The sequence below is a fragment of the Juglans regia genome, chromosome 1, assembly GCF_001411555.2.
Source record: "Juglans regia cultivar Chandler chromosome 1, Walnut 2.0, whole genome shotgun sequence".
Classification (NCBI taxonomy): Eukaryota; Viridiplantae; Streptophyta; class Magnoliopsida; order Fagales; family Juglandaceae; genus Juglans; species Juglans regia.
Window position 1 is genome coordinate 41,051,755 of NC_049901.1, and position 14,249 is coordinate 41,066,003.

Sequence of the window (14,249 nt, forward strand, 5' to 3'; positions counted from 1 at the left end):
GTTATTTATATATTATTTTATAAAAATATTTATTTAAAATATAATTATGTAAAGAGTTGTAAAAATGATTGTATGCCTATATATATATATTTTTAATTTTATAGACCAAGACATTCAATTGAATAGTAAATAATAAAAATAAATATATTTTCAACATAACTAGCATTATAAAGAGTGCAATGCTAGATACAGTTCCTATTTGGGGACTGCATGTGCAGACCCCTTATTAAATGAGAAAAAGCATCATTTCAAGAGGGACTGTATCTAGCATTGCTCCTTATAAAGAAGAGTAAAGCTACTCTCTCAAATCAAAGAGATGTAAACGACAAGCAAAGTGATTGTACATATAACAATCACTGTCTGGATTCTGGCAGTAACCTTCAGCAATAATTTTGAAGTATATAATATGCTTTAAATAATCCCCCGACCTTGGATTGGATTTTATTAAATTATCATTTTATATTTAGAAGACCTGCAATTGGGATTGTTGTGGGGTTGTCGTAACGTACCTCTTGGAAGTAGAATTATTATTATTTTTTTTGTTTTGAATAGGAATAATATTAGATACAATTCTTAGAGGATAGTTTTGGACATTTCTTTTACGTTTTTAGCTTTATCAATTTTAAAAAAAAAAAATCAAAGTATTATAATAAAAAAATTCTATAAAAATAAACTCACTATGATTTTATATAATATATTAAATCTATTTTACAATAAAAATAATTTTATAATTTAACCTACCACATCAATTTATAAATTTATTTTTATAAGAGTATTGTTAGTTATAAACCTCAAATATACAAATCTTGTATGAGCCTTTTGAAAAAATGTAGGTTTTATAAAAAATAAAAATAAAAAAATCCACACTTTTACATGATAGGGTTCACTTTTTTATAACTGATTTGTGAGAGATTTGTGTATTTAAAGATTGTGTATATCATTTATGTTCTTGATTACAGATAGTGACGTGGCAAATTTTAATCTACGTATTAATTATGGAGCGGTACTGCACCATACACACGAGTTTAAACGAAACACGCAAGTATTCCATACCACGTATTTTAGTGTGTCTAATGTATTCTTCCATCGGGATTGTTCTTTACTTTGGAAAGTCATTTTCAAGGAGTCTTTATTCGAGTAATGGCGATGTATTTTCTTTTCTTCCTTTTTCAGCCGAAGACCAGCATGCATAGATTGATAAAAGTATAACTTGTAGAATTTTACTTGTTCAAATTGACGTGTGTGACGGATTTATGTCCTGATTTAGATAGGAAAAAAAAAGGACAGATTTTTGTCTTGTTTAACGGCTTTTTCATTTGTTTGACTGGCAAGAAGTATGGTTATTTAGGAATAATTTGGATATTAATACAAGATATTAATAATTTGGATATCTTGAAATATGTATGAATAGTAATAAATAGTTTATAAATAGTAGTGAAATAATAGTGAATAATTTATGAATAATAATAAAATAGCTTGAGAATATCTTAAAACAATTGTGTTTCTAAACATACTCTTACTTCAAAATCTTTGTATTTTATATTGTTAGAAATACTATATCAAAGTACATAACGGAAGCGATATTACCTTGTTGGTAAATCATAGATCTAGTGCGTTTGTTCCACGAATATTTCAGCGTTGTTGTTCATCCTCAATCTTCACATCGATGGTGGAGTGTGTAACCCTCAGCTAGCCATCAAGTTTCATGAAGTGGTTTAAGAACCACTTTATAACTTTCAAGAAAATGTGAAGGGGTGCCCACTATGGATACCCATTTTTTACATCTTCCACTCAGATAGTGGACAAAACTTCAAGTCTGCATTCCTTAATATGTTTTCAATCTTGTTCATACTGGCAAATAGGCCGTACAAACATCGAGCATAGCTGTAAAAGAAAAATAGGAGCACTATACCAAATCTCTTTGAGAGAAGGCCAGCATAGCAACATCCCTAAAAGTGTCTAGTTATGCTCCGACTCATTTGGTCACATCAGACTAAGTATCTCTAATCCATCTCGAGTCTAAATAACTCAGAGCAATGTTCAATCTCCATAAAACATAATGTACTTACAGCTATGTTCCAACTCGTAAGAAGTAACATAACTTGTCGGTAGTGAGTACACACCATTATTGATGTATTAACAAATAGTCTTCACTTCGCTCTCACGTCATTTAGTTTTAGTTTAGTCGTTTTTCCAGCAATGTCTATTTAAACCATATCATTCATGGCCATAGATAACATGTCAAGTAGCATACACTAAAACATCAATCTCGTGATATAGTCAAAGGTCTCCTAAAGACATAAATAAATTAAGGTCATCAATTATAATCTACAAGACTCACATGATGAGGAAGCAGAGATTCATTCACTCACCTCTATAGTTGGTCGTAAAAACACATGTAGTATGAAATACATATTATGGTGGAGCTCTCTTTAAAAAAAGAAAAAGCTTATATCTAATCTCAATACACTGTATAGATCTTAGTCTAGTCGCTGTCTCAGCACCTAACCTGAGTCTCTCCATTTGCTTGCTATTCGAAGCGCCAAAAAGGTTCTCACATCTGGCTAAACCACAGGCTACATGGATTATGGGTAACCATGCACGGTTATATTAAATATGATGGATCTCATCTTAGCTCCCACTAAGACGACATATCTTTTGTGTCTTACAACTTATCCCTTCTAGACAAGTACCGAGTGACACATTGTTTCATATTTGCTCGCTACTTCTTTGTAGTACCAAAGACGATCACTCGTGTGAGTAAGCCGATCTAAACCTGTCAATATACCATTTTCACCATAAGTCCTGAATTTATGGTAAATGTGTGTACTTACCAAAAAATGCTTCAAATTACGCCACATGATCATAGAACACATCAGTATCATGTGCACGACGAGTAATACCATGAGGTAGAGAGAAATCATATGGTCAACTACAAATTATTAAACCACAACTCTCAAGTGGTGTTTAATGACTATTTCTCTCCATGCGCATTCTAATATGTAGTAACTTTTCAAAACATGCTCCTACCAAGAGACTCTGCTTTCACATATAAAAACCCTTTGCAAAACCATGAAGTCAGCAACGACTCATTGCGAATTTCATTTAGATCAAACTCACAATATAAACTTTGATTCAAGTCAGCAATTCCAACTGCGATTTTTAAGAATCTATAAAGTGACAACAAATGTCATTCATCAAACTTAATTTACGATTTCAAGGTTTCATATAAATCTCTTGTATTCAATGAAAGCATGTGAGATAGCATGTGAGATAACCATAATTAATTTTTCATTGAAGGTAAAGCGATTAGGGCATTTGCCTTTAAAGACAATCATAATAGTATAATCATTACTTTTAACGACAATCGGATCACAAATCCACTTAATCAAGTAAGCCATATTTACCCTCTAACAAAATTTTAACCTCTAACTCCCATGAGCAAACCATAATGGAAACACAAAATAGTAGAATCAAAACTAGATTCTTTGGTATTGTCCATCTCATTAATTATCTATGGATTTTGAACAAAAACTTCTAGAAACTGTTTTTCTTATACAAAATCTTATGAGACGTGAAGTCTTAGCTACTTTTCACAAACTCATTTTCATCACCTCATAGTATGGAAAATATCTTATTAGGCGACAATTAATTATCTAAGACAACCAGTTCGCAATATCTTTTAGGATGACACTTTTCTAAGATTGTCAACAGCGTTCAAAGAACCCAATTTTATTCAATAGGTCGTTAATAAAAAACGACTAGGTACATTGAAAATCTTTGAATAGATTGTTTGTTTAGGCCACATGTAAACAGCACCAGTAACTTTCATTTACTTTTTGTATTAAAATAGTATTAGCAACAATCATGCGCTGAAAATACTTCATACTTCAGCTATTTAAGTCCCTTAAGAAAAGTTTCAATAAATATTCGATCAATAGTTATCTAAATGCAACTCAATTAATGCCAAGAGATAGAGCTATACATCTATCAATTCCACTTTTGTGTCAATCAGATCAACAACCCAATTTGGATCATATAAGGGAAGTGAATCTAAGATCCTATATTGAGATTCCTACTACGTAAATTCAATAACTTTTACGGAGCTATAATAAAATTGGATAGTCAAATTTAAAATGATAGACATGACATTAAAAATGGTGTACATGCAATATTAAACATTATAGGATTTGCATGATTTATCTATATTTTGGACATTTTCCCACCACTTTTTATGGTGCGTTGATTAGATTTATACGTACGAGTAAATACCAACCACGGTATTAAGTACTTACTAACAGCTTGGTCGATCGATACTATGTATGAGAAAAAGATAGAGAAATAATATATAAACTGGATCTTAAAATTTTTATTAAATATTGAACGTTTCTAAAAAAATTTGATATAGATAACAATAAATACTATAGAACCAACTTCATAAATCTATTAATTTCTCGATTATTTAAGATCTTCAAATTCAAACAATAACTTAAAACTTGAAAATAGGAATTTTGATCACTATACTGCAAGTATTCTTTAAACTTTCATATGAATTTGGGAAACAATCCTCCTAATATACCTGGTTTTCTCTAGAAACCATTTATATTTTAAGTTACTAAGTGCCACATATTATCAAGTACCATATTCAAGAAATTGATTGATGCACTTAGAGAAACTTTTATGTAAAGTTAAACCATCATTTCTTTAAAAAAATACATGGAATTCTCCTTTGTCCAATAGGCCAACTTTGAATTGGAAGGACACCTATTCTTGGATAAGGACCAAGTGGAATATCTCTTGCAATTTCTAGCTTACTCTATTGAGTCGGGCTACACCCTCTATTAGCCGCACAAATTCTCTCCAGAAGATCATTTGGCCTTTATTTTTTATTTTTTTATACATTTTTTTGTATACCTATAAATATTTTTTTAAAAAAAATTATAAAATTATTAAAAAAATACTTTTTTTTCATTATGTAAAATAAAAAACACCCATCAGGACCCATTGTCGGGACAAACCCTCGGTGAGTTTAGTGTTTTCCTACTCTATTTTCATGGGTAAGAAGTAGGAATGGGAGCTTTCAACTTTTCTCAGTCACTTTGCGAGGGGCTAAAAAGAATAAAATCTGCAATAATTGAAGTAGTGATTTCCATTCGCTCTATAATATAGTCTTGGTCTCTCTCATTGTGGTGTAAATTAAACCTTCCATATTATCATCTTTTTCTTTTTGCAATGTGGCTTTCAAACCATTCATTTATTATCTAGCATCCCAATCTTAAATATAAATTATAAGAACGTAATGCTAGATATAGTTATAAGCTGTACAAGTCGTGTATACTTTCTTTAAATAAAGTGAAATTCATCATTAAAAAAATAATTTTTTCATACTGGTCTTAGATATATTTATTTTTTAAAAAAGACTATGCGCAACTTGCATACCCAAGATTTAAGATCTTATTCTTAAAATGGATCTTATCCTTAAAATGGATGAAAAATAAATTATGCAACAATATTTTTAATTGTCGGCTAGTTAACATAAATGATACTCAACGGGGGATAATGATACAATAAATTGTTTATTTTATTTTAAGTGAAAATTTTAAAAAAATTATAATAATTAAATGAGATAAAATGAAAATAATTGTGAACAACAGAGGCCTTATCTTGCAAATATAAGTATATCCTTGCTTTTATTGCTTGCCCATTAGAAGACCGCTTACCTGCCCGCCTACAACGTATCAATCCCTGTTCTCCTTGGAAAAGAGTAATTACATTGGCCATAAATGTAAGTAGTGCTAGCAATCTTCTGCTAGAAGAGCTGCAAAACAAAATGCAGATGTTCATACGAAATGTAGATGGAATCAAATAGACAAGAGAAACAGGCAAAGCAGTATTCTGTTTAGATCAAAAGGGTATCCTTTCGCAGCTACTAATTTAGGCGGAAAAGGTTGAGTACAACTCTCATTTGTTCGAGTGCATTAATAAAGGCAATCCAAAGGAACGAGCGCTATAATTTTCACATCCTCGGGAACTTCCAGGCATTAGAGCCTCTTTATTGAAAAAAGGAGACGGGACAACCCAAGTTCCAAGCTACAAAATTCCAAAATTTTGTACTTTGGATGACCAGAAACCTTCATTCAGATGTTCTCAAACAGCCCCCTGGGAGAAGGAACTCAAACTTATCTGCATTCTCTATCAAGTAGGCAGGAAGATGAACAGCAGAAGCCGATCGGGGAATTGATCCCATCTTTTTAATCAACTCCCGGAAGGTGTACTCTTCAGGTAGCATATCGAAGAGATCATCGCCCCTGCAAATGAGCTCCTGTATTCTTGCATGATCTAAAAAATCTTTCTGCTTAACACGTTCTGCATGGCTATAAGCAGTCATCTTAAACACAAACTCCTGGATGTGCCGAAAACAAAAGCTACAGTGCCATCCAGCATCAGAGAAGATAAGATCAGTTTGGCGAGAATGCCGATAATGGGTGTCAGGGCCATAGATGTGGGTTGTGGCTCGCCAGCTGCTATAATCCACGGGGAACTCAAATGAGTACATATAGTGCCGGAGCTCGAGATGCATTACAGGTGGCACTCCATCACACCATTGCATTAGTTTCACGGTATGTGGGCTTGGTATCTCATCAGTATCTGACATGATAAGAATGTCACCATAAGAAATCCCTGACTGGCGAACTAATCGATTCATAACCTTACGTTGTTGGGTCTCGAGTTCAAATGGGTGTTTGTATGAATCGTGAACTGCCACTTGACCAGATAACACACCATGGACAAATTTCCCCTCAGCAAAAGCAAATCGAGCTCGGTTTGAAGAAAAGAAGAGAGGCTTGGGAATGCCTGTGAAGGTGGTATTGGACTCGAGGATTACAAATTTTGTGACATAGGGATAAAGCTCGCGCCACCTGATCTCCAGTATGTCCAATTCATTGCTGAATAAGATGGCATCAAAAACATTACGGGGTTGGGAGCGCGGGGACCAGCCATGGAGGTGGCAAAGGTGGTCCATTGATACATTTTCTGCATAATAGTGTGGGAGGTGCTTGAAGGGGGGTGGGGCATTGTCCCATAGAGGTCGGAAAAAATAGGATATGTTCTGGCTATGGGTAAAAATCCCAATCACACAAATAGGAATAAGTATCAGGAGTATGACGAAAAGAAACTTAGGTGGTGATCGTTTGGAGGTCAGGCGGACAGCTCGTGTTGCCATGTCTTGAAGGAGAATGATTAGGATAACTACTTGACATGGTTGTGCCAATTCAACTACCGGAAAAATCAAGTGCCTTCCAAATTCGCTCACCTGCATAAAATCAAAATATATGTTAGGAACTCTATGATAACTACAATAAACAAATTAACGCAGGAGCTAGCCAGTAAGGCCAGCACCGGGGCAATGTTAAAAGGGGAAACTGCCTACAGAAAGAAACTTTCTAGTCAAATCACGTTCAATCATCTAAGCATTAACAATCCCTTCTCCAAGATAGATGGAAAATTTACCATAACATAATATTCATCACTCTAGACAGGCAAAGATGTTTTGATAGGTAAAGACGGGCAAACATTTAAATCCAGTATAAAGTATTCCCAACCTCAGGGTTTCTTTTGAAATTGGTCTAAAGAGTTCTTGATGCATAAACCCAAATGCAGTTCACAACTGTCAGCACAAGTTTATTTGTAGCACAAAGATCCAATGGGTGATAATCCTCAAAATCTTACAAAGAGATAAAGAGTTCTTGATGCATAAACCCAAATGCAGGTCACGCTTGTCAGCACAAGTTTATTTGTAGGACAAGGATCACAAGGGCGACAATCCTCAAAATCTTACAAAGAGATAAACGAATGGTCTGCTAACCATAAAATATGGAATTCTTCTTATCAGTTATAATGCCTCCTTACATCTTACCAATAGCAGTGGACGTCATTTACATGAAAAATGAGAAATATAGGACTCACATGAAAAAATTAAGTTTTTAATAGAGGACTCCAATCTTTTTCAAAAGAAGTGCGTGGCATTTGCACAACCCATGACTGTATGCATTACTCTTTAGATGCAGCCCCACGTTGGTTCTCTTCCCAATAGCGGAACCCTTAGAGATGCACTCAAAGTTGAGATCTGCATAACCAAGAAATAAAACAGGATCTTGCAAAACTCGAACTTGTCCTCACAAAAGACACCGTGCTTGAAAGTCTAAACAAACATCACTGTTGTGAGCTGGGAGAGGACTAGATTTCCATAATAAAAATTTGCAATGACAAGCTAGTTAAAACCCGGAGAAAAGTGTGGAAGATTCTTATAATTATAAAAAATAATAAGGAAAATAAAATAGAAAAATAGAATATGCAACCTCTTTCTCAGGGAAATGTTAAACGTGCTCAGAATCTAGCTTGCTTAAAGATTTAGGGAGAAAAGAGAAACCTTTAGATTAAAATATCTAACATTTTCCTGTAACCAATTTAGAGAACTTTGTGTCCTTAATAATTATATGACTGCAACAGTGTCGGTCCCTGTGATTCACAACCTGGGTTTCCAATAAAGACCTACTCAAAAAGGGAAAAAAGATGGAAAAATCGAGCGCCGTGTTTTAGCCCAAATACATGAGTATGATCACTCACATTACGAGCTGGAGTTCGTTCTATTCAGGACATTGCAGTATAAATATGCATATAAAGCACAGTTATTCTTTACAGGACATTGCAATATGTATGAGATGAAGCTAAAAGTGAAGGGCATTGAAACAGATGCATAAAATTTTACAGCATAGCTAACTAAAATTGGAACAAAGGAAATAAAGCTTATTTTTTGGAGGTAAGTTTCCAAACATTCAACAAAATATTTAATGGTTCGATGAAGAAGGACAAGTAGTTCTTACAATAGCTCATCCCCAAATGGAAATTGGTAAAGGAACATCAAGATATAAATTGGAAACCCAAATACAAGATATAATGGAAAATCTTCCATTTAATGAAACAAAGTTCAAATAAATTCGAAAAGCAGTACAGAAAATCACGCTACAAACTAATACTCACGATTTTGCATTTGCATGGGTCCTGAATGCATTCCCGCCAGTTCCAGTTCCAGAGAGAGAGAGAAAGAGAGGCAGAGTCGACCGCCCACGTGAGAATGAGATGGCGGAGTGAAGCAAGGAGAGACAACCCGAGGAGTGAGGACAGATTCCATCCCCTGCGGGTCTGCTCTTGCGACCTTAGGGTTACTGAAAAGGTAACCAACGAAAGCAAGACGCGTGGAGGAAAAGTGTTATTTTGCCAAAATGATCATTAAAGACACAAAGGGATCTCACACAGATATGGTACACTGTCACGTCTCCTTTTTCTTATTTTTTTCCCTCTCTCTCTTTCTCCCCCCTCTCCCCTACTCCCTATTTCCCTCTCGGGGTGGTTCCCAACCACCATAAACGACGATCGTCGACCACGCAAATCGTTGGCTCAGATCCTGACCACCTTAGCCACCTAGCGGCGGTCACGCAGCAGTCGAGCACGCACATAGTGTGCATCCCTTTCCCTTTCTCTTTCTCTCTCCCAAGGTGGTTCTCGACTACCATAGACGACCAAAGAACGACGATCGTCCACCCCGCAAACCGTCGGATCAAATCTCGATCACCTCGACCACCTAGCGGCGGTCACGCAGTGGTCAACCATGCACAAAGTGTGCGAAATGTGCACGATGAGCTGTCATAAGCTCCACGCTGCAATGCTGCTTGGACCATCGATGTCTTCTGCCCACCCTGATGCGATCCTCGACCACCACAACCTGCACACAGGGAGAGGGCAGGGGTGGCGAGCGTGGGAGGAGAGGGAAAAAGAAAGAGGAAAAAAAATAGGGGGGAGACGTAGCTATGTGGAATTACTTTGTGGGATTCATTTGTGTCTATAGTATTTTCCTTTTGTTAAGGATACCGCTCAAAAATTTTACTTTAATTACTCGAACTATAAAATTGTTAAGAAAATTACTTCGTCCATATAAAAATAGTTATTCTATTTTTAATTTCAAGTCGGTGTATAGAGCATATTATCTTACATCACTTAAATGATAATATTTAATTTGTAAGATTAAAGTTTTAAAAATTAAATTATGTCATGCAAATATATTATTAGATATGCTCTACACACTGACTAGATAATATAACTTATATATAAAAATTAAAAAAAACTTAATAAATTGACATAACACATTAAATCATAAAATTATTTTATTATAAAATAGATTTAGCATATTATACCAAATTATATTAATTTTTAAAATAGTTTTTTTTATAATATTTCGTAGACCTAACATTTATCATTTGTTGATCATCTCCTCGCAACAGTCATACCCAATGTTTTGAATACCATACCGGACGTTGTACCGGTCAAGACACTGGAACGAAATATTTCGATATCAGTACCATTTCGAAATAGTCGATATATGAATAAATTATATATAAATATATATAAATTATATTTCAAAATAGTAGTCTATATATAAATAAATTATATATAAATACATATATATATATATAAATTATAAATAATTTAGTCTGAATGTGGGTAAAAAATGAACTTGTAGTTTGAAAAAAAAATTTAAAGGCCGAAATACAGGCCGATACCGGCCGGTATGAAATATACGTAATACCTATACCGAACCAGTGGCCGGTACGACATATTTCGATTGTACTGGCTAATACAGTACAATATTTAAAACAGTAGTCATACCCGTGAAATTTGTCATGAGTTATTTTCAGTTTTTACTTTATCTTTTTCTGGTTTTTTAGATTTTTAATAAGAGGCAATTGTTTCAATTTTTTAAAGAGGGAGTAAATCATATTTTTCTTTTTGTTTGAGAAACTGATTGTCACAAATTAATAATTTGATGAGTAATTATATATTTTTCTTTTATAGTTACATGTTTTTATATTGACAAGGAAAAAGATAGAAATATAATTTTTTTTATAACTTTTATATAACTATATTTTAAATGAGAGATATGTTTATAAAATAATTTATAAAATTAACATCACTTTATATAAAGATGAATTCTATGTATCAGTCACTATTTACTTTCACGCCCTATACCTATAGTTTTTTTTTTTATAGGATGTGAGAGTATCTTTCATAAGATGTGAGGTGTAGAGTAATGAATAGTAGTTGATGAGGAGAATTTTTCTTATATAAATACTCTCATTTTAAAGTATAGTTATATAAAAAGTTTTAAAAAAAGTTATACATCTATCATTACTCTATTGATAATTTGGTATATGGGCCATAACTTCTCATGTCCAATAAATAGATCGTAGATAAACTGTAAAAGAGTAATGACATTGACAATTCTTTTTTTACAATTTTGATATGATCACGTGTTAAATTGAAGAGATTTATGTAAAATGATATTATTTTTATAAATTATTTTTATCTCTTATTTAGAATTAAAAAAAAACCTAAGCATCTTTTCCAACAATGAAAAAGTATCATTAGCAAAAGAAAATGACTGACGTGTCCTTCGAGGCTACCTCGTCATCCACGTCAGCTAACGAAGATTGCTAACGTCGTTCGCTAACGTGGCAAAGATTGCTAACTTTTTATTTTTAATTTGTAATCAACTATTAAATGATTTGACTTAGCAGTAAACACTGTGATACGATTAATGAAATGTGAAGTCAAGCCAGACGACCGACGAAAACGTGGTTGGTCCAAAAACTGTAATTAATCAATCCTTTAATTAATCAGCTGCGTTTCTTTAATTGGATCTTATTATAAGGATTAATGACTTTTTTGAGTCATTTGATTGAAGCATCTAATAAATTAAGACTTTTAAGTCAAGTGACAAAATATATATTAATTAATTTATGATGAATAATATCCAGACTTAGGTTTCGTTAGGATATAGAAAATATTTCATCTCATCTCATCATATAAATTTTTTAAATTTTCATACAAAATATAATAAACAATTTAATTTTTTTAAAATTTAAAATAATAATAATATTAAAAAATATTATTCTAACAATATTTTATTCAACCTTCAACTTTCATTTAAAATTATCTCATTATCCAAACGGTACATACCTCAATAGAACCCACTAGCCACTAGTACTCAAAGTATATTATATTTTTTGGATCAAGTTCTTACAAACTTATTGCAAATTTACTACAGATTTCTTACAAATTTACTGCATATTAATTATTTGAAAATAATGTTTTTTAATGGGCAGTTTCCTGATGATCTAGCACTGATCAACTAGTCAATCTCTGGGCTATAAATATCAAATAGTTGCAATTCATTACAGGTTATCAGCAACCAGAGATCTAAAAAATGAAAAACAGCTCATTGGTAGATAGAAACATTGAAAGCTTTGAGGCGACAAATACTAACAAGTTGTGGAGTCTCTAGCCTCCGCTTGGGATTTGACGGTATCTAAGATGTTGAGACATGTAATACAAGACTACATACTCCTTATACATGACTGATAATATACTATACACTTAAGTATATTAGCAGTATGCAATAACGTAACAACGGAAAAATAACGAAAGTCGGATAAACTAAGCAACACGATAAACAATTGTAAAGCATATGATACCGTACTAATATCATATCCCAAACATTGTCCAAAATGTAAACATGTATCATAAAGATATAGCATCTCAAATCATAGAGTATAGTTTAAAACTCCCAAAACACGGGACCTCCTCATTTCCATAGTTCCACAAAAGTTGAGGTCTAAAATCATAAGTACTATTTTCCTTCTCTCTCTCTCTCTCTCTCTCCCACAAAATAACTTAAGTTCCCGTACTCTTCAAGAAGATTCGGGCTTTCCACGTTTTTTCAAAGTCTTATCATTCTCCCGGTTGATACGTCGCTTGAAGTCTGCAACGAATTCAAGTATACCAGTGATCTCCCAGTCGATGGCCTCGAGTCGCTCCAGGATGGAGGGTTTGGGCCAATTCACAGTCATCTTAGGCACAATCCTCTCTGGAGGAGGAGGTGTCTTTCTCTTTCTCTTGGTCATGGTCATTTTTTACTATACCTGTCACAACTTCTACCATTTCGATTAGGGAATGGTAGTGAACTACCACAATTCCTTAGTCTTCTTAGGTTCCTTTTGCCCCTTGATTCATCTAGAAGGTTTATAGCAAGTTGACAAGTGGCAATTCCTCTAGGGTAGGCGTGCAAGCCACTCTTGGTGCTTTTCTACACCTCTCTCTCCCCCTTGACTTACTATCAAGACTAGATTCAAAGTGTAACATTATCATGACACATGATACTAGTGACTTAAGATTTGGGTCATGGGCCTGAGTTTCTAAATAGGGCAGGAAATTACAAAGTAATCTGAGGTCACTCTCCTCTTGGGCTCAAGTTACTAAATCAAAGACTCTAAGATCTTTTAAAGTAACTAAGGCTCCTAAAATGCCATGGCAACCTAGAACGAATTCTAAGTGCCAAGTCTAGACAAACTCAGGTCATCACACAAGCCCTGAGAACTCATAAGGTCTGGGTGATGAGATGATTTCAAATGATCCGTGAGTTGATATGTAAATATGAATAATAAGTTAAGATGTTTTGAGTAAATTTTTTGAATCTGTTGAAATGTGTTTGAATATATAAAATAGATTGAAATATGTTTTAAAAAATTAAAAAAATAGTAAATTTCATTAATGATTGACTTGAGATAGTCTGAGATGATCAACACACCCAAACATACCCTAAATATCCACTGCCAAAATATTTGATGCACGATGTCGGGTCACCAATACATGATACATATTTAGAGGAATTATATAGAGTGGTGCACTCACACGGAAAAATGGGTACTGAATAAAGTAATTTTTTTTTTCTTTTTTCTTTAAATATTTTTTAAATCATTTAATTTTTTTAAAAATATTAAAATTTACAAACTTATTAAAAAAATACTTCATTAAAGTAAAAATTAAAATTAAAAAATAAAATAAAATTTGGTAGATAAATTCGACAAGCGTAGTGTTTCTCATTATATAAACCAAGATCGATGTCAATAATCAAGTAAGAAGAATAAATTAGTTCAAATAAGTAAATTTAAATGAAACTATTATATTCTTAAGTCAGTGTGGAGTGCACAATCCACATAATTTAAATAGTAATATTTGATTTGTAAAATTTAAATTAATTTTAAAATTTATCTTTTAAATCAAATTATATTACGTAAATAGTGTGTAGTACTGTAGATACCTTAGAATAGCATACACTGCTGATCAAGTAGTTA

The 14,249-nt window shown here is 33.2% G+C and overlaps 1 protein-coding gene across 1 annotated transcript; it reads right to left on the reverse strand.

The window, feature by feature from the left end:
• Positions 1-5,597: 5,597 nt before the first annotated feature.
• LOC108995581 (beta-1,4-mannosyl-glycoprotein 4-beta-N-acetylglucosaminyltransferase-like) lies at positions 5,598-9,192 on the reverse strand. The gene is made up of 2 exons (XM_018971170.2): positions 9,043-9,192; positions 5,598-7,315 (listed from the first exon to the last, which is right to left on the reverse strand). The coding sequence occupies exon 2, from the start codon at positions 7,223-7,225 to the stop codon at positions 6,134-6,136; it is 1,092 nt and encodes a 363-aa protein (XP_018826715.1). The 5' UTR covers positions 7,226-7,315; positions 9,043-9,192; the 3' UTR covers positions 5,598-6,133.
• Between the last annotated feature and the right edge of the window lie 5,057 nt (positions 9,193-14,249).